The following is a 22,675-nucleotide window of genomic DNA, read 5'->3' as shown; positions in this document are numbered from 1 at the left end:
ATAAGCAGCCTTACAGAGGATTTTTTAATAAGCTATTAGACTCCGTGCTTGACGGATCTTTCTTGCTCAGAGGGATATCACTTATGTTCAATCTTTCATGCTTTATGTTATAAATCTGTCAGATATTCCACAGAACCAATCCATCACTATCATCTCCACAATAATTGTGCTTCCTGAACATTAGGAAGAGGGCCACTCTGCAGAACTGTGATTAATGTCACTGCTCTCCATTGTACCAGTCCATGGTCAAGTCGAGACAATAAGGGTTCTTGTAAAAAAGTAAACAAAGCAAATATTTCTGGAATGATCTTGGTCAAAAAGAGGGGTTCAATTTGGTTTTGTGTTGACTTTGACCCCGCTGTGCCCTACGCGGTGGGCGTGGTTTGCCACAGGGGGGCGTTCTAGCTGAGAGAAAGGATCCGAGGCCCCGCCCACTCCGCTCCATGTAAACAAACACACACTGGGCATGCGTCACGGAAATAATGGACGCCTGTCTTTTCTACCCGGGCTGAGGATGTCTCTCTATCTACTGTACCAGCCGTGAGCAGAGAAAATAACAACTCTACAGCGTTTGAGCGTGTGTAAGTTAGCATCGGCCACTCGAGACTGAGTTTGTCGGAAAGTAGAAGCGACTGTGAGAAGTTTTTGCAGCAGAAACTGACGCTCAGCTAGTTAGCGGAGGCAGCCCCGTCGGATGGAGGTCCGATGCATACTTAACGATGTCTTTCACTCTGTTATTGTCCACTTTCTCCAGACTTGTATCCCCACATTAATACGCTGTTAACTTGTTAAGTCTAAATATTTGTTGTGTGTTACGCGCTTTTAGTTTCCAAGTCGGCGAGTACGCTTCCTTCCATTTAGCATGCTAGCTAGCGAACTAGCTAAATATTTCTTTCGAAAGAAATGAAAGGCTGTCAGCGAGCGGCTGTGTTCTGGGCGCGCTGCTGCTCCACTCACACATGTTTCAGCTCACTTTTACATGCTTATATCCCGCGCTGTGTTGGCATATTGGGCATTTTAAGTCCCCGCTGTCAGCGCGTTTGTTGCCCCATGAAAAGATTCCTCTGATGCCACATAATTACCGCGATCGTTAAAATGAGTGTTTACGGTGGAGCCGTTGGAAAATCTTCTGGAAAATCTTCATATCTGGAAGGAGCTGTGGGAGTCTGGAGGATGTGTGGAGTGCCTGGTTGATGTTTCAGAAACGGCCTTTTAGCAAAAGTCTCAGTTGTTGCCGTTACAAAGTTGTGCTGTGCGACAGGGACCAGGGCTGAGCGGTGACAGGTGCCCGAAAACGGGAGACACCTCCGGGGCCACAGCCCGGGTGGGAAGAATCTGGTTAAACACCGGTGGCAGGAGAGGACCGCAGGGCCAGAGACGAAAGAAGACCTTTTTGAGTGTCGCCATAGTTGCGCCTTCCCTAATATTCACACATTTACAGCATGTTTACTACCATGTCCGGAGACAAAACTATTGAAATGAGTAAAGTTTTAAAATGATGCAAATTGTATCATCACCATCACCATCATCTCCTCTGTTGTTTAGACTAAGTCAACATTGCCAGGATGACCACAGACACACCGTCTCAGAGCGTGGGCTCCAGGGTGATGACTTTCACACCATCCAAGGAGGAGTTCAAGGACTTTAACCAGTACATCGCATATATGGAGTCACAAGGAGCCCACCGAGCTGGGATGGCCAGAGTGAGTCCCTGGGCCTGCTCCACAGACTTTTGTTTGACCTGTGTTTTACACAGCAGCACTTTCACGTGTTTAAAATGTTAGAAGAACAATAGTTTTTATTTTGATTTATACAGCTGTGAGTTTTTTAACTTGCAACATATATAACTGGTGTAATATTATTTCTGCTTTAAGAACTTGTTTTTAACTTCAGGTAACTTTTTGAGTCACAGGTCTGTTGCCCTAAGCGTCACTTCACCTTGTTTTTGACCTTACAGGTGATTCCACCGAAAGGATGGAAGCCCAGAAAAACATATGATGACATCGACGACCTTGTAATTCCTGCTCCCATTCAGCAGGTGGTCACTGGCCAGTCAGGCCTGTTCACCCAGTACAACATTCAGAAGAAACCAATGACTGTTAAAGAGTTCCGCAAAACCTCCAACATGGACAAGTGAGTGTCAGAAACACACTTTTGAAGCAAAGCTTCTTGTGTGTGTGTCTATTTGCTGGTATAATTTGCAGTGAAATTGACTTTGTCAATACGCTGATTGATAGCTATTGATAATAAAAATACTATTACACAAAGTAGGAGTTATGTAATAACAGAGTGGATCATTATGATGATTCTGATATTTTAGCAGCTGTATCTCCTCTTATATATTTGTATGTAGTTGTGATGATATTTAAAGTGGTCACTGAGCATTTCTCTGAGGCCTCCAGCTATGTTTTGCGGGCAGCATGACTCCAATAATCAGATATCACGGAGGTCTGTCGGGTAAAGATAATGCACAGAGCCATGTGATGGAGGATGATGTAACGGCAGCAGGGAGAGGCACCTGGCCTGTCTTTCTCTGTCATTTCTCCCTCTGTTCTTTGTCATCTTGTCTTGAATATCCTCATCGCAGGTTCTGCAATCCTCGGTATGCTGACTTTGATGAGCTGGAGAGGAAGTTTTGGAAGAACCTGACATTCAATCCGCCGCTTTACGGGGCCGATGTCAGCGGAACTCTGTATGATGCAGTGAGTAGTAACGCAGTATCTCTGCAGCCGTGGACCTGGTAAATTGATTTAGCTGAGCGTTTTACGTCTACTAAATAAACCCGATAAACGGACTGAAACATATGAATTGGGTCTTTAGATTGGTGTGATTCTGAATTACATGTAAGCATCAGATCTGATTGTTGGGATGATCTGATTACATTCTGGTGCTTGTGTGGTCCTGTAAACAGCCCATATTGACTGTTATTCCTCCTCTGTAGGATGTAACTGAGTGGAATATCGGCCATCTTAAGACCATTCTGGACACCGTCGAGAACGAGAGTGGGATCAAAATCAAGGGGGTCAACACTCCTTACCTGTATTTTGGCATGTGGAAAAGTGCCTTTGCCTGGCACACAGAGGACATGGATCTGTACAGCATCAACTTCCTGCACTTTGGAGAACCAAAGTCTTGGTACGCTCAGTCACACACTCGCGCGCATCTATCGGGGGGACGCGACCGCTTCACAAGCGACTGCTGCAGGTTGAGGAACACATTTAAAAACACACCCATCGCAGTGCAGAGGACAAATCCACGTAAACATTCACCTGTTATTACAGCAGAGCAATATGTCTGTGTTGAAACTTTTAAAACACGGAAATATTGACCTGTCCTCTCCGGATCAGACAGGAAGGAGAGGGGACGAGGAAAACGCACGGCCATTACCCAACATAGCAAACAACAGCAAAGTCAAATGTACTGTTACTATCATTAGAATGAGGATGATCTTAATAACGCTAACGGTATCAAAGTATTAAAAGTGATATTCTGAATATCCTGCTTATTCTTGAGTTTTAAAATAAAATCTGCATCAGCCACCAATAATGTCGGGGCCTCGCTCTGTCGCTGGTCTCGTTACCACCATCCCTTGTGTTCACGTGTTCTTTAGGTATATTGTCCCACCAGAACATGGGAAAAGACTGGAACGGCTCGCCAAGGGTAGGATCTCTTCTGATACTCAGAATAACCTCATTGTCTTTCATTTTCTTTCACAATCGATTAGAAGTAGCTTCAGTTTATTTATAAGAGGGGCTAAAGTGCTTTTTCTGTTGAAGGACTCTGCATTGTGTTAAACTTTATTCTATTTATGTGTTTAAAGTGTGTCATAGAGCACAGAGCTTAAGTTCTTTCACTAATGATGCAGATGTTTTGGCAGGTTTCTTTCCAGGAAATGCACAAAGCTGTGAAGCCTTCCTGCGTCACAAGATGACATTAATTTCACCTTCGATCCTGAAAAAGTACAGCATACCGTTTGAGAAGGTACATATCTCAGGAATCTAGTTTTTTACAAGTCATGACCTCAAGACAGTTAGTAAAGTCACATCTTCAGATCCATAAAGGGGAAGGAACACTGTCCTGTTTTGAACTCCATGGTTGTTACTTGTGTCCAGGTGACGCAGGAGGCGGGCCAGTTCATTGTCACGTTCCCATTTGGCTATCACGCTGGTTTCAACCATGGATTCAACTGTGCGGAGTCAACCAATTTCGCCACTCAGAGATGGATCGATTATGGCAAACAAGCCACACTGGTATCTCCACCTTCGCTCTAAACCTGTGTGAATGCCAATATTGTCTTTAATCGCATGCATTTCTGCAGGTTAAAGTGGTTTATGAGACAAGCCATGTTTTGATCAAACAGCTAAGTTGTACAGGCATGTACAGCAAACATTGAATTAAAGTTTCGGCGGTCGCTTTCTTTCAGTGTTCATGCCGTCAAGACATGGTGAAGATTTCTATGGATGTGTTTGTGCTCAAGTACCAGCCTGACCGTTACAAACTGTGGAAAGCAGGGAAAGACAACACTGCCATCGACCACTCCAAACCCACACCGGAGGCTGCCAAGTTTCTCCAAGATAACAAAAGTCAGAGTCCGGCTGAAGATGAACCTGAGGTCACGAGTTCTACCCAGGAAGAGAAAAGGTCTCTCCATTTCTACACTATCCTTGATTTTCTTTATAAACTGGCCTGTACGTTCTCACATTGTTGGTAGCCATGTTTTCATCCACCTCTTCCTTGTTTTAGCTCTAAACCTCAGGCTGGGACAAAACGTCAACTAGACGCGATCAAAGTGTGCGAGGAAGTCAAAGTTGATCCCACCATGAACAGCAGCACAGAGGTGGAGCCAAAGAGGGCCAAGGTATCAACCCAGGAGTCTCCCAGTAAACCTCCAGACAAACCAGACACTGGTATGTGTGGTTTGTACCTACAGGCTCCTGTTACATGTGGGGTTAAACGGTTATTGGAATAAGGTCGATGTATCGAGTTGCTCTGTTGTTGAGGTGGTTTTGATAAGATATTGAGGGAAGAAAGAATGAGAAATTCTGCAGACTGCTGCCCGGTTTTGTTATGTACATCTGGGGTTGCTTTTGTTGTTCTTAGATAAAAGAAACGTCCTGCCAGAGCCCAAGACAGAAAAACGCACCAAGCTGGAGCCTAAACCACAGCCCAAAGTCAGTTCAAGAAAAACAACCAACAGTCCCTCCAAAAAAGACAAGAACAGCTCAACATCCACCTGTGAAACCCGTGAGGCCGCCGAGCGTCGGGTGGCGTCTGAGGAGACGACCAGCCCAGACAAGTGTCAGCCATCCAGCCGCTTCAGCCATGAGCACAAGGTCTTCCAGAGGACTCTGAGTCCTGCAGATGTCCTGCATGTCCACAGCTATGCCAAAGGAGATTATGGAGAAGGAGAAATCCAGTCCAAGGAGGACAGGAGCGAGAGCTGTGTGATTAAGACAGAGAGGGACAAACGTCTGAGCAAATCGGTAAATGTCATATTTCATACCAGCAGTGCTGACACATTATTCACCAGTCTAACAACCACAGGCTGCTTCCTTAGCTACAGTTTACACTCTCTGGTTCACACAGGACCAGGTTTGCAGACGTGTCTTTCAGGAACTAGCACTAATTCATACTTCTTCTCTCCAGCAGGGGGCAGAAGAGGCGACCACAGATAAAGAAGCAGAGGGGGACCTCGGTCAGCTGCCGGGCCATCACCCTCTCATTAAGGACGGGATGAGTGATGAAGGTTTGTGCCTCAACAGTGTACATAACAAGGCGTTATCATCGCTATTCAAAAAGGACAAGTGTCACACTCAAGGGTGATTAACTGTGGTTGCAGAGACTCCTCAGGAGCCTTCTATAGCTGAGGAGGGCTGTCTGGATGGGGAGAGCTGGGCTAAACCCCTGGCCCACCTGTGGCAGGACAAACCTGCCAACCTGAAGAAGGAGCGGGAGTACAATCAGCGCATGTGCTCTAGGCCCCCTTACTGCTCCATCTGCACGCTCTTCCACACACACCAGCAGGTAAACACACAAGATCAATAACCTCATTTGTAAGCTTTCATGTCCCAATTTGTGCCATCTGAAGTAGTTTGACAGTAGTTTTGATTACATAGACATTCATATTCATATTGATGTGGCAACAGATTCACACATTTGTACGCTCTCACCGTTGTGTTTGTCTGTATTGGTGCATTTGTGCTCCTATTCAAGCCTAAACAGCTTAGAATCAATAACCTTGAAGCAGTGATTTTTAAACAAACATGGAAAAATGTCATGAGCGTTCAACATGACAGTTCCTTTAAGCTCCAGACACCTCAGTGGAGCCTGTAACCACAATTTGAGGGAAGGCTGATATGCCCTGTTCTGTCCTGCCGCCAGACTAAATGTAGGACCACCGGGGAGAGTCCAGTCGTAGTGGACAGAGGTCGGATGCGGACCAAACCACTGATCCCAGAGATGTGTTTCGCCACCACTACAGAGGAAGACTCTGAGTCTGAGAAGCCACCTGCCACGCCTTATCTAGAGGAAGATGGAACCAGCCTGCTCATCAGCTGCTCCACCTGCAGCATCCGTGTTCACTCCAGTCAGTCTTAAACCCAACTCCATTGTTGCATTAACAATGCCATCCTTTGTCATTGTCCAGTTCATTGTTATTCAGCTACGTCTAACGGCCCTTGGGGGGGTCAGAGACGGCCGTCCCAGAGCTGGATCACCACTGTCGGCGTCACTAAACGCTGTCACTGCGTCTGTGTGTCGCTGTGTTTCAGGCTGTTACGGTGTGGATCCAGCCACGGTCAGCAAGGATTGGAAGTGTGTGCGCTGCAAGGCTAACGCCATGACTGAAGTCAGTCCTCACTATTTATGACTCTTAGTCCCCACTTGACTCAGCTTTCATTGATGTCCGTCCGTTTCGTTCCAGAATTGCTGTTTATGTTCCCTGAGGGGCGGAGCTTTGCAGAAAGCCAACAACAACAAGTAACTATTTCCTGAGACAAAGCACCTGTGAAAATATAGGCCATTATTATCTCCACACTAGTTCAGCCAGTGGATCCACCTTATCTTATGGCCTTTAAGACCACAAATATTCAGACAAATTAGCTTTTTTTGCTCTTTCAATGCTGGTTGAGGTGAACAGCTGCATCAGGACAAGATGTTTTGGTCTCAAATGAACCTTGTAAAGGTTGTAAACTAAATGTGGTGCCGTGTGTGTCCTGCAGGTGGGTCCATGTGCTGTGTGCTGTGGCTGTGTTGGAGGCCCGTTTTGTCAATGTCACTGAAAGAAGTCCTGTGGATTTAAGTGGAATTCCTTTGCAGAGATTTAAACTGGTACGTTCAAATAACAGGTTCACACACAGGTAAGGCCCTGCTAACTGATCCATACACTGACACAACCAACCTGTTTATTTTGCTAACCAGGTGGTGTCTTTTTCCTGTGCAAGTTTGGCTTCATCTTTGGTTTTTCTTCTTCGTAATATTAATATTGGTGCAAATAGCCCACTAATTTCTTATGTTTTTTTAAAAAAATTATCTGTGCATATAATGAAAGCTTTCATTCTCTTGTTTAGTAACCTTTTCATCAATATTAATTGTTGGCCTTAGTAACATTAAACTGGACTAAAATGTAATAAAGAATTTGTTTAAAAAGTGATAATTACAGACTCTACCGAGGGACTCACTGGGACAAACTCAAAATCACTAAAGTGAAGTAAATTCCATTTATTTTTACAAACAAAAGACAGAAATCGAAATATAATTATTATATATTCTCATCTACTTAACCCCTTTAACCCTCTTGGGCTCACGGGGACAGTCCTCACTGGGTGAAAGCAGGTCCCCCTGGATGAGTCCCCACTTCATTGCAGTACTTTGTATGAGCATATGTGGGTTTGGTACCTTGCTCAAGGGTTCCTCAGCACTGCTCTGAAGGTGTTCTGGCACCTCCCCCTACTACCAGAACACCTTCCATGGTTTGTCTACCCTGGGGCCAACAACCTTCTGCTCCTCAGCCCAGTTCCCAACAGACTGACCTACCAGCACCATAGCATTAAATTGAAAATTCTTCAGAAGAATCCATGTGTCCATTCCATGTGACCGTGATTGGACCCCCGGTTATAGTAATAGAGTAATAATAGATCTATTATCAATGACTGAATGAGGTAGTTTTTGTGTGATACTCAAGGGGGCGCCGGAGCCCAAGGTGTTTCAGGATCATGTACCGCTGCTTTTCCTTCCTCTCAGAAGTGCTACTATTGTAAGAAGCGGATGAAGAAGGCGTCTGGGTGCTGTGTGCAGTGCTCTCATGGCCGCTGCCCCACTGCCTACCACCCCACATGTGCCCAGGCTGCAGGCGTGCTCATGAGGCCCGATGAATGGCCGTTTGTTGTCCATGTGACCTGCTGTCGACACAAAAGTCCCACACAGATTGAGGTGAGTGTCGCATGGTGGTTCCTGACCAGCATCAACAGCAATCATCTGATGTCAAATATCAAAGCTGTTCCCGGAAGTGGACGACCTCTGTCTCGCTCTCCTCCCAATGTGATCTTCTTAAATGTGATGATGATTTGATGCCTCCTGACAGCGAAACAAAGCCGCCATGAATGAGCTGACAGTGGGCCAGAAGGTGATCTGTAAACACAAGAATGGCCGTTACTACCAGTGTGACGTGGTGCAGCTGTCCAAAGAGACCTTTTATGAGGTCAACTTTGACGACGGCTCCTTCAGTGACAACCTCTTCCCTGAAGACATCGTGGTATTTCATTCCTTTACTCTGTCTTGATAATTCAGTGGTTTTGCTTTTTCACCTGCATTATTTTGTTTTAGCCCTTTTACATATTTGCTTCCTGTCAAATGTTACATCGAGTCCAGTTTATGCTACTGGGAGTAAAACCAGTGCTTCTGTTTTAGAATCGAGACTGTGCTCAGCTGGGACCCCCCCCCCCAGGGGGAAGTGGTCCAGGTACGATGGACGGACGGTCTGGTCTATGGAGCCAAATTTGTGGCAGCTCATGCAGTGCACATGTACCTGGTAGGACTCTTGATATTTAAGTGAAGAATCCTTTAACCTTCATCCTTAAGGACCAGTTAAAGTGGAACGTCCTCAGGATGACAGCGGGGGGGAAACCAGTTGATCTCATGCTGAAAGTTTGCTCTCTTATAAAGAAAGTTACAGACTCTACTATTTATTTAATAATAGTAATTATCATCATGGACAAGATATCAGTCACATTTGCATAAAAGCGGACAATATAAACGTTCTAAACTGTTAAAATGTTGAAACTCTTGTTGGTGACCGGACAAATACTGTAGCTGCTCTGCGGGACTCCAGTATTCACCAAGAATCCTCGGACTAACGGAGCTCTGAGTGACGCCATTCTGGGAAACATCCTAGAATTCCTCGAAGCTTAAAGGGTTTTCTTACAATTTCCCCTTGGAAAGATAAAAAATATTCACAAAGTATGTGAGGCCTTCAGATGTTCCTCGTTCAGGTGCAGCTTCCGCTCTGGCTCTGGATCACAGCGGCATCCAAATCAGCCTGCTTTTACCAGGATGCCAGTAATCCGAGTCATGGCTGTAGTAAGATCACCAGCATGGCCAGTAAACACTACAGTAAACAGATCAATACTGTACAAGCATCAGGAGGAGATAAGTTCAAACATTCCGAGACTCTTTGTTGGGAATGTTTTGGCTGAGTAAGGAGCTGTGAGAGGATGGTGAATCCTGGTGAATACTCTCCGGGAGTCTTGGGTTTGGTTGATTGTACACGGCCGGGTCACAGGAGCACCGGCGGGATCCAGAACTTTGAGCCGATATTGATTGAACACAATCAAATGCATGTTTATATTGTTATTCTGCCTATTCCCATTGTGGATGAAGAACCTTAGAACATGAAGAGCATTAGACACCGGTAGGTTCATTATAAGAGAGCAAAGTTCCAATAACTGCTAATCATCCGACCCCCGGGGGGGTAATCGGGGGTCCTCTTGGACCCAGTGAACGGTCTAAGACTTCTACTCCTGCAACAGCTACACCAACAGAAGTGTTTGCATCCTGAATTTGCATATTTCTGGAATGCAGGTGGAATTTGAAGACGGCTCACAGCTCACAGCCAAGAGAGATGACGTTTATACTCTGGATGAAGAACTTCCCAAAAGAGTCAAATCAAGACTGGTAAGAAGAGCGACGAGCCCTGCGGGGCTTCTGCTGCCTGAATATGGAACCTGCCAGACGTGTCATGTGTCCTAATGTTCTGTCTCTACAGTCTAAAGCATCAGACATGAGATTTGACGGCATCTTTGAGGAGAGAGAGATCATCCAGGACTCAAAGAGACAAAGAGTAATCAACTCACGCTACAGAGGGGACTACATAGAGCCTGTGATTTATAGAGCCATCATGGAGTGATGCCGTCTGCTCACTCACACACCAGCAGCACTGAAGGACTGAACCGTGTCCACTGTACCTTAACTTATCAGCTAACCACTGAGAGTGTAGCTCCAGACGACTTCCTGCAGAACCTCCAGGAGTGTTCTTTTCGGTTGCTTTCGTTTCCAGTTCCTGTGCTTCCCATTCACCCTCCTTGGTTTTTGATTGATTTTGTGGTTTCGTTTGTGTGATCAAAAGTTCAAGACCTGTTATTTTAGCTTGTCTTTAGAAGTTCTCATGGTGCAGTGGTGTCCGCTGTGGCAGTATAAACCAATAGAAAGACAAGTTTACTGTGCCACACTCAGAGAGGAAAAGCTTTCACTCGACATTTCAGTAAAGCACAGGAGTGTGTAGCCAACTGTAAAGTCCGTTAGTGCCTCCTGTACGCTCAGACAGTTCACACAAGTGTTTCAAGTCATTTAAATGGCTGAGTAATAACTAACAGCCTCAGTTTGAATTCTACTGACTAGTTTCCTTCCACGTCGTTACAGTAGCAATTCTTTAAATTATAAGAAATTAAACCTGAAAGTGATTTTCTCCTATTTGCAATCCCAAGATTTTGCCTGAATAAAGAAGAATCAAAGGTTGCAGGAACTGTAGAGGTGACGTACATCTGATGGGTAGTTGGACTAAACAATCTGCTGACATGGCAGAACTCTTCCAGCCCTTCAATTGGAAATCCTACCCGAAGATCTCCAAGAATAATAATAGTAATGATAATAATAGTTGGACATAAAATACTAAGTGTTTAGGAAGAGAAAGTATAAAAGACAAATCTAATTTGGGACAACTATATTTGTAAAGAACAATATAAATCATAATTTAAATACATTGTCATATTTTTCACTCTCTTAGTAGATATTAAGGGTTATTTTAGCAAAGTCATGTTTCAGTGTTGGCAAAAGTTGGAATATCCTGAATTGAGTCGGAACCCTTTGTTACACTTCTAAAGCTTTCTGCATATTTTGAAAGGTCCAATGTTGAATACTATTAATAGCACTGAATAGAAACTAAAACAGCCACACCGGCAGAAGAAATAATAAACAGACTTTTTACATTTTTCTAGAAATTCAACCTTTTACTCAGAATCCAGGATTTTGTGGATCAGAAGTAACCTTGCTCTTATTTTAAAACGTTTAGACCTTGACAATCAAAATTTCTTCTTGAAGCTTTTTAAGGATCCATTAACTCCTTGTCAAGATTACAGTTTATTTATTTTTATGATGAAATTATAGAAAATTGCTGCCATCCTTTCCACTCCGTGTTGAAACATGGACACAGATGATTCTTGCTGACTGACGGTTCCTTCCATGGGACCGAGGCCAGAACCCGGACCTCCAGCTGCATGTTTGATGGGCCACACGTCAGCTGACCTGTTGATTCCCTCACATGCTTGAAAAAAGTAACGGTCCAGTTAGAACCTCCTGGCTGGGGTCTAAATGTGTTCTGTCTGTTGACTTCCATCTTCTTGATGGGTTTGTTTAGTCTTGTCCGAGTCACAGAACCAGCTTAGACATGGGAGTTGTCTCTGGATGGATCCAGGTCCAGATCTCGTCACACTCCTCCCCACCTGGTCAGGTCCTATGAGCAATGCTGATTTTCCAGCCTTTTCCAGCTCATCGCGCCGGTTTTTAAACGCATAATGGAGAATAACTTTATTTTAGTCATAAAGTCTATAGATAGTTGTACAGAGGGAGGGTGTTTTCTATTGTGTCGTTTTGTAAAACATGTTTTATGTGTATTTTTACACACATGACATTTACATCTGGTGTGAAGTGTAAATGTCTATTTGAAGATGTTGGACCAGTTGCCGTCTCCACCTGATGAACAATGAGCTTCAATGGTCATTCAGACATTTTGTAAAATGTTGGTCGCAGTAAAGAACTTTGCTCTTGTCTTTTGTTTCTTTGTTTACGCTGTCTTTTGATCGTTGACGCTTCTATACCATGCTGGCAGTAGGTGGAGTGACTGAGTAGCTGTCCTCCCAGGCAGACACCTGCTTTCACCTGACATCCTAGATAACTTCATAAAAACTGGGTAGGGGAGAAAACCAAGCTGATGGACCAGGAGTCAGAGAACTAGAGGTCAGACAGGTTATCTGTCTGCCGCTAGGACTCTTTTTTTCAAGACTGTACAGCAACAGGGGACAGTTACAATCAGTCAGAGTAGGTTTTACACGACAACTACACACACACCCATAGACAACAGGTCATATCAAAGCAGGAGGAAAAAGAGATGGGAGGAAGAGGAGGAGTTCTTTGAAGGATAAGATCACCAAGACCACGACGCATCCTTAGGCATCAAAGAAGATCATGACCCCAGGACCTGAAACACCAGCCACAAGCAGAGGCAACCCTGGAACCATAGAGGAGGAACTGCCGAAGATTATATGACTTTTCCAAGGAGGGAGGAAAGTGCCCTTAGTAATAACGCTCTTAAACCTCCACTACAAAGAAAACAATAGAACAGGTATGTTGAATCACAAATGAATGTATTCACGTGCTAAATTCAGTCTTTCTACACTGAAAAAGAGAAATGTTAGACATTTCTATAGTGTTTGGTGGATATCATGATGTTTTTTCATGCAAAATAGATTTGTAGTTGAAAATACAATAGAGCTACTTAATTTGATGGATTTAGTGGAGTTCATTTTTACCCCTAAGACAGCCAGAGTGTGCAGGAGCAGGAAGTTAAGGCCACACAAAGGCTAAAATGAGAGTGAATGTAGAGCTGTACGAAGGCTTTCGGGATCCCTGAGAGCGCTCACCTGCACTGCTGTGTTTCCCAGTGCGTGAGAAACCCCAGACCAGTTCACTTACTGGCTTGATGGATGAGTTGACAGAGCATCACCCACACACACACACATGCAGCCCTCAGCCATCACGGCTTCACACAACAGCTTTAATTATGTGCTCAGAGATTCCAGATTGCAACCTGTTAAAACAACACCAAGGTTTTCTCAAGAGACGTCAAACACCCCAAGGCATCCTCCAGCCATTTAGGCTCTGATTCAGAGGCCAGACAGAGATGTTCCTGCTCTCATGGTCCTTCTGCTCTGCACCAGCGGAGCTCACCTGTAAGTTGCAACACAGGTATTATAAGGGTTTGCTTCTGTGTCAGAATATGTTGTGTTTTAATTTAAGTTTTTGTCAGATTTCCTCTAGATCCAAATGATTATGAGACAGGGATCAGTGGGGAACTTTCCTATTGTAGTTTCATTTCTATGACATCAATTGCAAACTATTCATTGCATGAAGATGCTTTACACAACCCAGATCCAAAACCCCTTAGAGGGAACAATATAGTGTCCAATATAGTAACCTGGAGCAGAATCCAGCTCTTCTGGTGGGGGCAACAGATTTATATTTGATTCAGCAATAAAGTTCTAAATAAAATAACACTACACAGAGAGAGAGAGAGAGAGAGAGAGAGAGAGAGAGAGAGAGAGAAGAAGAAGCATTGCACAATGATGAGGCCAAGTGGTTAGAAAACTTAAGACATCTTAAACTTAAGACAAACCGCAGCGACTTCCTAGAGTAAGAACCAGTTACGTCACAGGAGAAGATGTCCAACAAAAAGCCTCAAGAATAAAGAGCTGGACAGGTCCTGATATGATCCACACGTACTGACTGAAGACACTGACTGCCCTACATGAACACTTGGCGGCCCACCCTGGCTGGTTAACCCAAGGCCGGATGTTCCTGAGCCCAAAGGATCTGCAGAATCATGCAACGTCCTGCCTCAGTACAACATGGAAACTCCTGTCAGGCATCGCAGCAGCCAGGATAAGTGGGCACAAGGTTCACTACATGAGCAGGGCACAGAAAGGAATCAGTGAGGACTCCAGGGCTGAAAAGCACCAACTACTAGTTGCCAGAGCAGCCCCTGGAGACAAGAGAGCCAATGACTTGGCACCTGGATCAACAGGACTCTGAGAACCTTAATAAAATCTCCAGGGGGATCCAGAAGACCAATCTGGAGGCCAACTTCAGGCCATTGCACGGGTCATCCACAAGTACGACCAATTCCTTTTATTTTGTTTCTTTTTGGGCTAGCTGGAAGAAAGATGGCTAACAGTGTGTTTGTCGGGTTGCCATCAGCTCCTGCCTATCCAGGGGTCTGTGCTCCGGCTATTTTGGCCTCTGTACTGTGCTGATGCCCTTAGGACTTATGATGGCACAATATATATCCAAAATTCTTTACAGTTACTACCTGCTGAGTGCCCGTGCCCACACATCAGATGTCACCTGACCATTCACTCTCTTGTGTACTGCTTTCTCCAGCATTCATTTAGGACCTGAGCTACTCCTCCCAGCGACGACTGATTGCTCTGCAGCTCCACCAAGAAAGTGAACATCCTAGATATTTGGCCATTGCGACGATCTAAACTTTCCATTTCTTCAAACTACCTTACAGCAAAGGTGTCGTTTTTGAACTGCAGGTCCTTCTCTAACAACACCATCATTTTGAATTACTTTAATACCCAGGGACATCTGGAATTACTGTTTTTATTTGCGACATATATTGACACAGGTGTATACTTTATACAATATTTAATTCAATTTTTATGCAGATGACTCCCAACTGTACATTCCACTTTAATCTGGCACCTCTATGCAGCCCCTTTTAAGCTGCTATCAGGAAGTTAAAACCTGGATGGCAAATAACTTCCTTCAGTTGAATGAAAACCAAATTGAAATCATCATTGGCTTTAGCCCTACAAACTCTACAAATGTACTCCATGATAACCTTGGTCACTGACAGACCCCAGGAAGAACTGAGATCTCTGTCCAGAAATGTTAGGAATGCACCGTATACCCCTATACCTTGTGAGATCCTGCTGCTTGTGCTTATCTCTGAATATGCTTTGGTTAATGTGAAAATCAGTTTGGATTACCCGGAAACATGATGCTGTAAATCTTCTTAACCATTCTGCTCTATCAGCACATCTTCACAGCATCAGGGTCATATGGGTCCCATATTAACTACTCATTGAATACCTCATCTTTAGTCATACTCGGTTTGGACATGATGTCTTTCGTAATCACAGAAATCAAAGTTTGTGTGTGCCTGTGCGTGTGTGTGTGTGGGGGGGGGGGGGGGGTTGCGCGGTGCTTCAGTATCTTGACCTCGAGGTCATGGCTGCATGCTTATTTTAGTGTAAACCATCTCCGTCCATAAAAAGCATCAGTTTACTGACAGTAAAGCTTTTCATTGGGTTACTGTCTGTTATTCTAACCCCACTAAAGAAACAGCAGCTTTTCCCACTGTTGTGTAGAATTCTAATATGTGTTTGTTGCCATGTGGAGCCAACATTTTTCTTGTAAAGTTCTTTATTAATTGACTTCTCGTAGTTGGTAGGCAGAATTTGTATTTTTAATCTTGTGAAGAGGCTAAAGTTCAGAACAGAACTGGAATGTTTGCATACAGCAACTTCAATCTATTAAAGTATCTTTATTTAAAAAAAAAAAAACCTTCAGCAGTCACTGGTAATAAAGAGGGTTGTCTGGTCATGTGTGATGTGTAAAACAGAACCACATAAGGAAATCTCTGAAAAGGTGTGATTATCCTGGTTGGGCCTGTCTTAAATTCACAAAAAGGAACAAGATAGAACCTGGCAGAGATGAAGCAGAGGAGCAACACAACAGCGTTGTCATGCCAACCATAGCAGGCACATCAGAAAAACTCAGAAGGATTTTTAACAAACGCGACATCCCCGTTCATTTAAAACACTCGGACAGGCTGGTTCACTTCAAGGACAAACCCCCAGCCTAGCATAACATCAGGACAGGGTTCAGCCATCCCCGTCCTGGGATCCGTCCCCACAAGATTTCACAATCGTTCCCAACTGCCATCACATGATGAATGATGACCTTGATGATGCAGCCCTTTAATAATGCAAATGAATATAAACGACCACTAACAACTACTAACAACACGCTGGGATTTCTACCGGTTAAAACTGGTTAGAACTGAAAAGGCCTTTTTAATTAGAGGTGAAACATCTTGGACTAAGACTAAAGGAAATACAGAATTTGCTTAAACCAGGAATAATCTTGGGGAATTCCCTCGGGATGACTGATACACTCGTTGCCATCTTAAGACAGGGAACATATTTCAACATGTCACAAGTTTCATGTAATTGAAATTTATGGGCATTTATTGGGGAAATTGTTGCAGCTACTAAACAAAATTTAATCCTTTACTATTTCACAGTGTACTTACACACTGATTTAAGCAGTGTTAAGAAGAAACTATTGTCTCCGTGTTTGTCTGTTTGAGGTCAGAGCCTCCTCATTAGATTCAGTAGGTGACAACCGCAGGCTGGCTACAGAAATGTGAAGGCTCCTAAATAGATGCCTGAATTGTTTGCTACATACCAAAAGCATGCCTACACTCCTCTGTGACGTTACCATATGTCACCCCCCACCCTATTGTGTTGTGGCCTGGCACCAACATGGAGCATTTTTGACATAGCTCACTCCCTCTTTTTCCACTTCTAACAGAATGAGAACTATAAAAAGGGGAGAGATCACACTGGACATGGACATAATAACATCAAAGAGGATATCAGGGCAGCACCCTGACCACACCGTGGCTCCTCAGACCATTTCTCTGTGATGTTAATTCCTGCATACACGCCACTGCTTATCAGAAGGAAACCCACGGTCAACCCTAAGTAGAGTGAATACCCAGAAGGCAGCAGGCCCTGACAAAATTCCAGTGATCAAAGACTGTGCTGGGCAGCTGGCTCGGGTTCTCACAGACCTCTTCAACAAGAAGAAGCCTGTGGTACCATCACGCTTTGAGTCGAGCAGCAATCATATTGCTCCCCCATAAAACTTGAGACTCATTCAGGGGTGGACCCGGCCTTAGCCTATATGTGCACCCTCCCCATGACCCTGAAAGGGATAAGTGGTCAAGAAGACTGAAGATGGTTGCCTGACTAGGGCCCACAACTGCAGGCAGTCCTCCCACCCCTATCATGGCTGATTTACAGAACCACCAAGTTTAAAAACAGCTTTTTACCATATGCAATTACTTTCATGAACCCAAATCAATCCCCCTCTCTCCTGTAAAGGTACAAGAACCTCCAAAGATGGTAGGAGTCACTGACAATGACAGTTGCATCAGACTGTGACAGGAGTCTAGACCGTGACAAGAGAAGCCCCTGACACTGGCAGCAGCCTCAAACAGTGGGAGGAGGAGCCTTGACACAGGAGGGAACGGGGATGGGACCAAGTTCCAGGCTGGAAGATGATCTACAGTTCAGGTAACACCACAGTGGGAATGTTGGCCTGTCTAACCACATCTTGTCGACAAAGCATGCATCGGCTCCTAAGTCATCTAGAAAATTCAGAGGGAGGGAGTTGTGGAGGGTACCAAAGGCAAGAACCAGGAATCGTCACCCGAAAAGGCATGAAGCAGAAACAGCCAACACTCACCAGTGCTCTTGCATGTGCTGATGAGCTTAGTGTTTTGGCCATACTGAGCAGGAGGTAAGGAAGTGGGCAGGTTGGCTGCAGTACCGACAAACCTTGGTGAGGAATCTTCGCTGCCTCTTGGAGGGAGTTAAGGCTTGGGTTTGGAGCAGAACATATGGTTGCTGGGTCCCTCGGGAGGAAAGGAACAGAGCGGAGGGAAGTTCAGAATCACTTTGCCCTCTCCATGACACGATTATCAAGATGAAGGAGCGGGAGATCAGGGACATGAGGTCCAGGGTTGCTTCTCTAACTCATCCTTTAATTCTTTACTCAGCCCTTTATTGAGAGTCCACCGAAGTGCAGTGTCATTCCAGCGGCTCTCGACTGTCTAAATGCTTACCTGGATGGTGTAATCCATGACTGACGCTGAACCCTGATGGAGGCTAAAAGAGTCTGGTAGTAGCCTTGTCACCCTGAACACGCATATCCATTCTGCCATGATGGTGTCATAACAAGCGGAAGCTAGTGAGGCCACCATCGCCTGCTGCGCAGATCTTCCGGGGATAAGTTAATGGTTGAAGATCAAAAACCAAAGAACATTGCAACAAAAAACTACCGCACCGTCCAACGTCACTAGATCAACAGCTGGGGATGTGCACGTGAGGTTCACAGAGAGTGTGGCAGGAGCAAACAAAACTGGCATGGGGGAACCAGGTTCCCTGCTAACGCGGAGACAGATGGCGTCCGACCCTGGAGGTGAGCCCGGGTTTCCCTGGTGCAGGAGCCCCAAAACGTCTGCAGAAATTTACTAAAGGGAGTTTAAGATCTCAGAAAGCATCAACTCAATGTTAGCTAATGAGTGCACCCTGAGCAGCATGATCTCACTGCCTGCCGGGCCCATTTTGGGTCAGATCGTTATGTTAGGTTTAGGCAGTTCACGAGATTGGACCCGAGAATGCAGACCGGAGAAGGAGCGCTCGGATGATGCAGGTGAAGGCTCGGATGTGTTGGGGCGACGGGTGAGAAGATCTGGCTAAAATACAATCACAGAGACAAGTCTGACAAGTCGGAGGGAGAGAGCGGTGTCCAGAGGAGGAAATGGAATACCTTTCACCGTGGGGAGACAAGCTGACTTCTGGAGAAGACTAAACAGACGATAACTATTGCACAGGAGCGAAGCACAGTTTGGTACTCACGGCCGCTCAAATTACCACCAGAAACGACGGAACAATCTGACGCTGGTGATCCGTTAACACTCGCCAGCATGAGACGAAGAAAGTAGGTCAACCACGCCTCCCGAGGAAAGAGCAGAGGAAAGGAAGACGCACCAAACACCCCAACTGTGGGACCATGACAGAAAACAGGGAATTCTAATGTGGTCTTTCCTTATTTCGTGTGTCATTGTTTTGATGAGTGAGGTACACCGTGGCAGAAATGATGCCGTGTCAGCGATGGACTGCTGGTCAAACCGTGTGCCGATATTTGTAGGGAGGTGTTGATCTTCTTTTATTCTGAGTGGATTAGTAGAAACAGTGCTGCAGATCTGCTGACAGCGGCCGTATACGTTTCACGTCCTGTGAATATTAGATGCGCGTATGCAACAATCAATAATCTTGTTATCTCAAGGATGCCAGGACGGCTTGTTACCTGATCCCATCTGCTGTTGTGTCCTCCCAGCACAGCAGTGTTGGGTTTCTCACTCACAGACTACAGCTAAATGCTTTCTGTCAGACAGGATGAGTAACAGCAAGTGGTTAGACGCTAACAAGATAAAATGTTATGCTACCAAGCTAATAGCTCGTATCATTGTTATTTGCTTCTCAGTCTCTCCTCTTCCAGTATACCTTAGTGATCCCAGTACTATGTATCCCAGTAACTTCAAAAAGGGCCATCAGGACCTCTGAGCTGCAGGTAATTAGTGTAATGGCCCAGCGTATCCTGATACAGGGGCTTCCTTCTCCATGCCTTTGTTTGCTCCACTTGTTTTTCATCAGTGTTTTAATGGTGTTGACTTCAGTCGAGGGTGTTACTTCAACTGGCTTCCTTCAACATCATATTTTCCACTCCTGTTGGACTTGGATCTTCCAGCCCAGCAGTTCCCCTGCCTACAGGCACCAGCATCACTGTTCCACTTTATTGACTCTGCTGCTGATTGAAGAACGGTTTCTCTTCTTGCTGTACATATGGAACATGTGCACCGTTAGAAGAGTCTCTGAGCAGAGCACTTTCCTCAGGTTGCACATCTTCCAGTCACAAGCAATGGCTGTCGTGCATGTCCCTCATGTCAAATTAACAGAGAGGGAATGAAATTGGAACCTGAACTTTTTTTTTCTCCTTATGTAATGATCATTTTCACCGACTTCAGAGAAAATAGATATTACATGTTGTGAATTAGATGAGAAATAAATGACCACACAATGATGAGCATAGGGTGTCTTTTTAGGAGAGTGGACATACATGTTGTTATAACACTTTAATGGAAAATAATTGATTGAAAAGAATAGATTGCACTCTGCCAAGTGCTTCTTCTTATCTAATTTGATAGGATGACTGTTTGCATTCTGACAGATCAATAATCAGCATTTGCAGTGGGGGGGAACATTATAACGATGAGGGAATGTCAACAAGGAATCTACTGAGAGATGAAATAGGCTGTAATTCCATTCATCTGAACTGTCTGAACACAAAGTGTCACAGATTTAGGGCTCCAACAGTGCTGCCGGACCAAAAGTGTAGCAGGTGTTCCCTATAAAAAGAGGCTCCTTGACCTGGACGCATCCTCGGGCTGTGACTTTTGAGGGGGAGGGGGGGTCACTGGGTGAGTGCACACAAACAGAAGTTGTTCACTGCTATGTAGGTGGCCAGGAGATGGCAAGGAAGGCTGGTGGGGACACGGAGGGGCTGCATCCACATACCAGCTGCCTTGGCCTGCCCAGTTCTGGTTACATTTGTCTCTTCATCTGTGGAAACTGAGCCAGAGCATCTACCCAGACATCACTGAGCTTTAATTAATACAGGAGCTGGAGGCGGCTTAATGGTGTGTGTGTGTGTGTGTGTGTGTGTGTGTGTGTGTGTGTGTGTGTGTGTGTGTGTGTGTGTGTGTCCAGGATCAGGTTGCATCTGTACAACCCCTACGACCACGGCAGACCCCCCAGAAAAAGCTCTGCTCCACATCTGTACACCTGCAGATGCTCCACTCCACCTCCTGTGGTTCTAAATGTGTGTTCATGTCATGCTGCTGTGGGACTTTGTAGCAGTGCTAACATGGAGAGCGATGCGGGGCAGCCACTCCTCCTCTCCCTCCTCCTCCTCCTCCTGTTGCTGCTGCTGCTTTAATCCCATCTCCTCCACATGGTTCTGTGGTCCCCCCCTCCTCCTGCTTTAATCCCATCTCCTCCCCCTCGTCCTCCTCCTCCTGCTGCTTTAATCCCATCTCCTCCACATGGTTCTGTTCCCCTCCTCCTCCTCCTGCTGCTTTAATCCCATCTCCTCCACATGGTTCTGTGGTTCTTCTCCTCCTCCTCCCCCTCCTCCTCCTCCTCTTCCTCCTGCTTTAATCTCATCTCCTCCACATGGTTCTGTTCTCCTCCTCCTCCTGCTTTAATCCCATTTTCTCCACATGGTTCTGTTCTACTCCTCCTCCTCCTGCTGCTTTAATCGCATCTCCTCCACACAGTGCTGTTCTCCTCCTCCTCGTCCTCGTCCTCCTCCTGCTTTAATCCCATCTCCTCCACATGGTTCTGTGGTTCTCCTCCTCCTCGTCCTCTTCCTCCTCCTGCTTTAATCCCATCTCCTCCACATGGTTCTGTGGTTCTCCTCCTCTTCCTCTTCCTCCTCCCCCTCGTCCTCCTCCTCCTGCTGCTTTAATCCCATCTCCTCCACATGGTTCTGTTCTCCACCTCCTCCTCCTGCTTTAATCCCACCTCCTCCACATGGTTCTGTTGTTCTCCTGCTCCTCCTCCTGCTTTAATCCCATCTCCTCTACATGGTTCTGTTCTCCACCTCCTCCTCCTGCTTTAATCCCATCTCCTCCACATGGTTCTGTTCTCCTCCTCCTGCTTTAATCCCATCTCCTCTACATGGTTCTGTGGTTCTCCTCCTCCTCCTCCTGCTTTAATCCCATCTCCTCCACATGGTTCGGTGGTTCTCCTGCTCCTCCTCCTGCTTTAATCCCATCTCCTCCACATGGTTCTGTTCTCCTCCTCCTGCTTTAATCCCATCTCCTCTACATGGTTCTGTGGTTCTCCTCCTCCTCCTCCTCCTGCTTTAATCCCATCTCCTCTACATGGTTCTGTTCTCTTCCTCCTCCTGCTTTAATCCCATCTCCTCCACATGGTTCTGTGGTTCTCCTCCTCCTCCTCCTCCTGCTTTAATCCCATCTCCTCCACATGGTTCTGTGGTTCTCCTCCTCCTCTTTCTCCTCCTGCTTTAATCCCATCTCCTCCACATGGTTCTGTGGGTGCTGTGTTGAATGTTTGTGCAGCTGATGAGCATCATTCCCAGCGCAGCTAAAGCACTTTTAAATGAGTTCAGCCTTTCTTTCTGAAGGCTCGGCCATCATCCTGTTGGTAACGGGCAGGTCGCTGCCTCCTGGGGGAGGTGTGGAGTGGGTGATTGATGATGTCTCCTGCGTTAGGAGGAGATTTATGAAGAAATAATATGGTGCAGATGGTCAGATCCAGAGGAACTTGGACCGGGCCGAGTTAGAGAGAGGAGATGTCGGTCATTAAAAGAGGAATGTGGGAACTATTGAAGGTGAAAGTGCCATTATCCGATCATCATGAGTCCAGCTGCTGCTCAAAGCTGTCGTCATCTGTCCACACCTTGT

General features: G+C 45.5%; 1 protein-coding gene across 1 annotated transcript; it reads left to right on the top strand.

Annotated features, from left to right (window-relative positions):
* The first annotated feature begins 436 nt into the window (after positions 1-436).
* kdm4aa (lysine (K)-specific demethylase 4A, genome duplicate a) lies at positions 437-12,320 on the top strand. The gene is given in 23 exon segments (XM_003973804.3): positions 437-581; positions 1,546-1,703; positions 1,958-2,133; positions 2,588-2,702; positions 2,942-3,135; positions 3,611-3,660; positions 3,878-3,981; positions 4,113-4,250; positions 4,424-4,641; positions 4,744-4,907; positions 5,101-5,483; positions 5,650-5,746; positions 5,840-6,024; positions 6,382-6,586; positions 6,771-6,847; positions 6,923-6,978; positions 7,221-7,329; positions 8,242-8,430; positions 8,582-8,752; positions 8,908-8,931; positions 8,933-9,028; positions 10,078-10,170; positions 10,262-12,320. Coding segments are annotated over 22 exon segments (3,123 nt in total). The 5' UTR covers positions 437-581; positions 1,546-1,565; the 3' UTR covers positions 10,403-12,320.
* The last annotated feature ends 10,355 nt before the right edge of the window (positions 12,321-22,675 follow it).

The sequence above is a fragment of the Takifugu rubripes genome, chromosome 20, assembly GCF_901000725.2.
Source record: "Takifugu rubripes chromosome 20, fTakRub1.2, whole genome shotgun sequence".
NCBI lineage: Eukaryota > Metazoa > Chordata > Actinopteri > Tetraodontiformes > Tetraodontidae > Takifugu > Takifugu rubripes.
The sequence above is the reverse complement of the archived record's forward strand: the minus strand, read 5'-3'. Positions and strand labels throughout refer to the sequence as shown.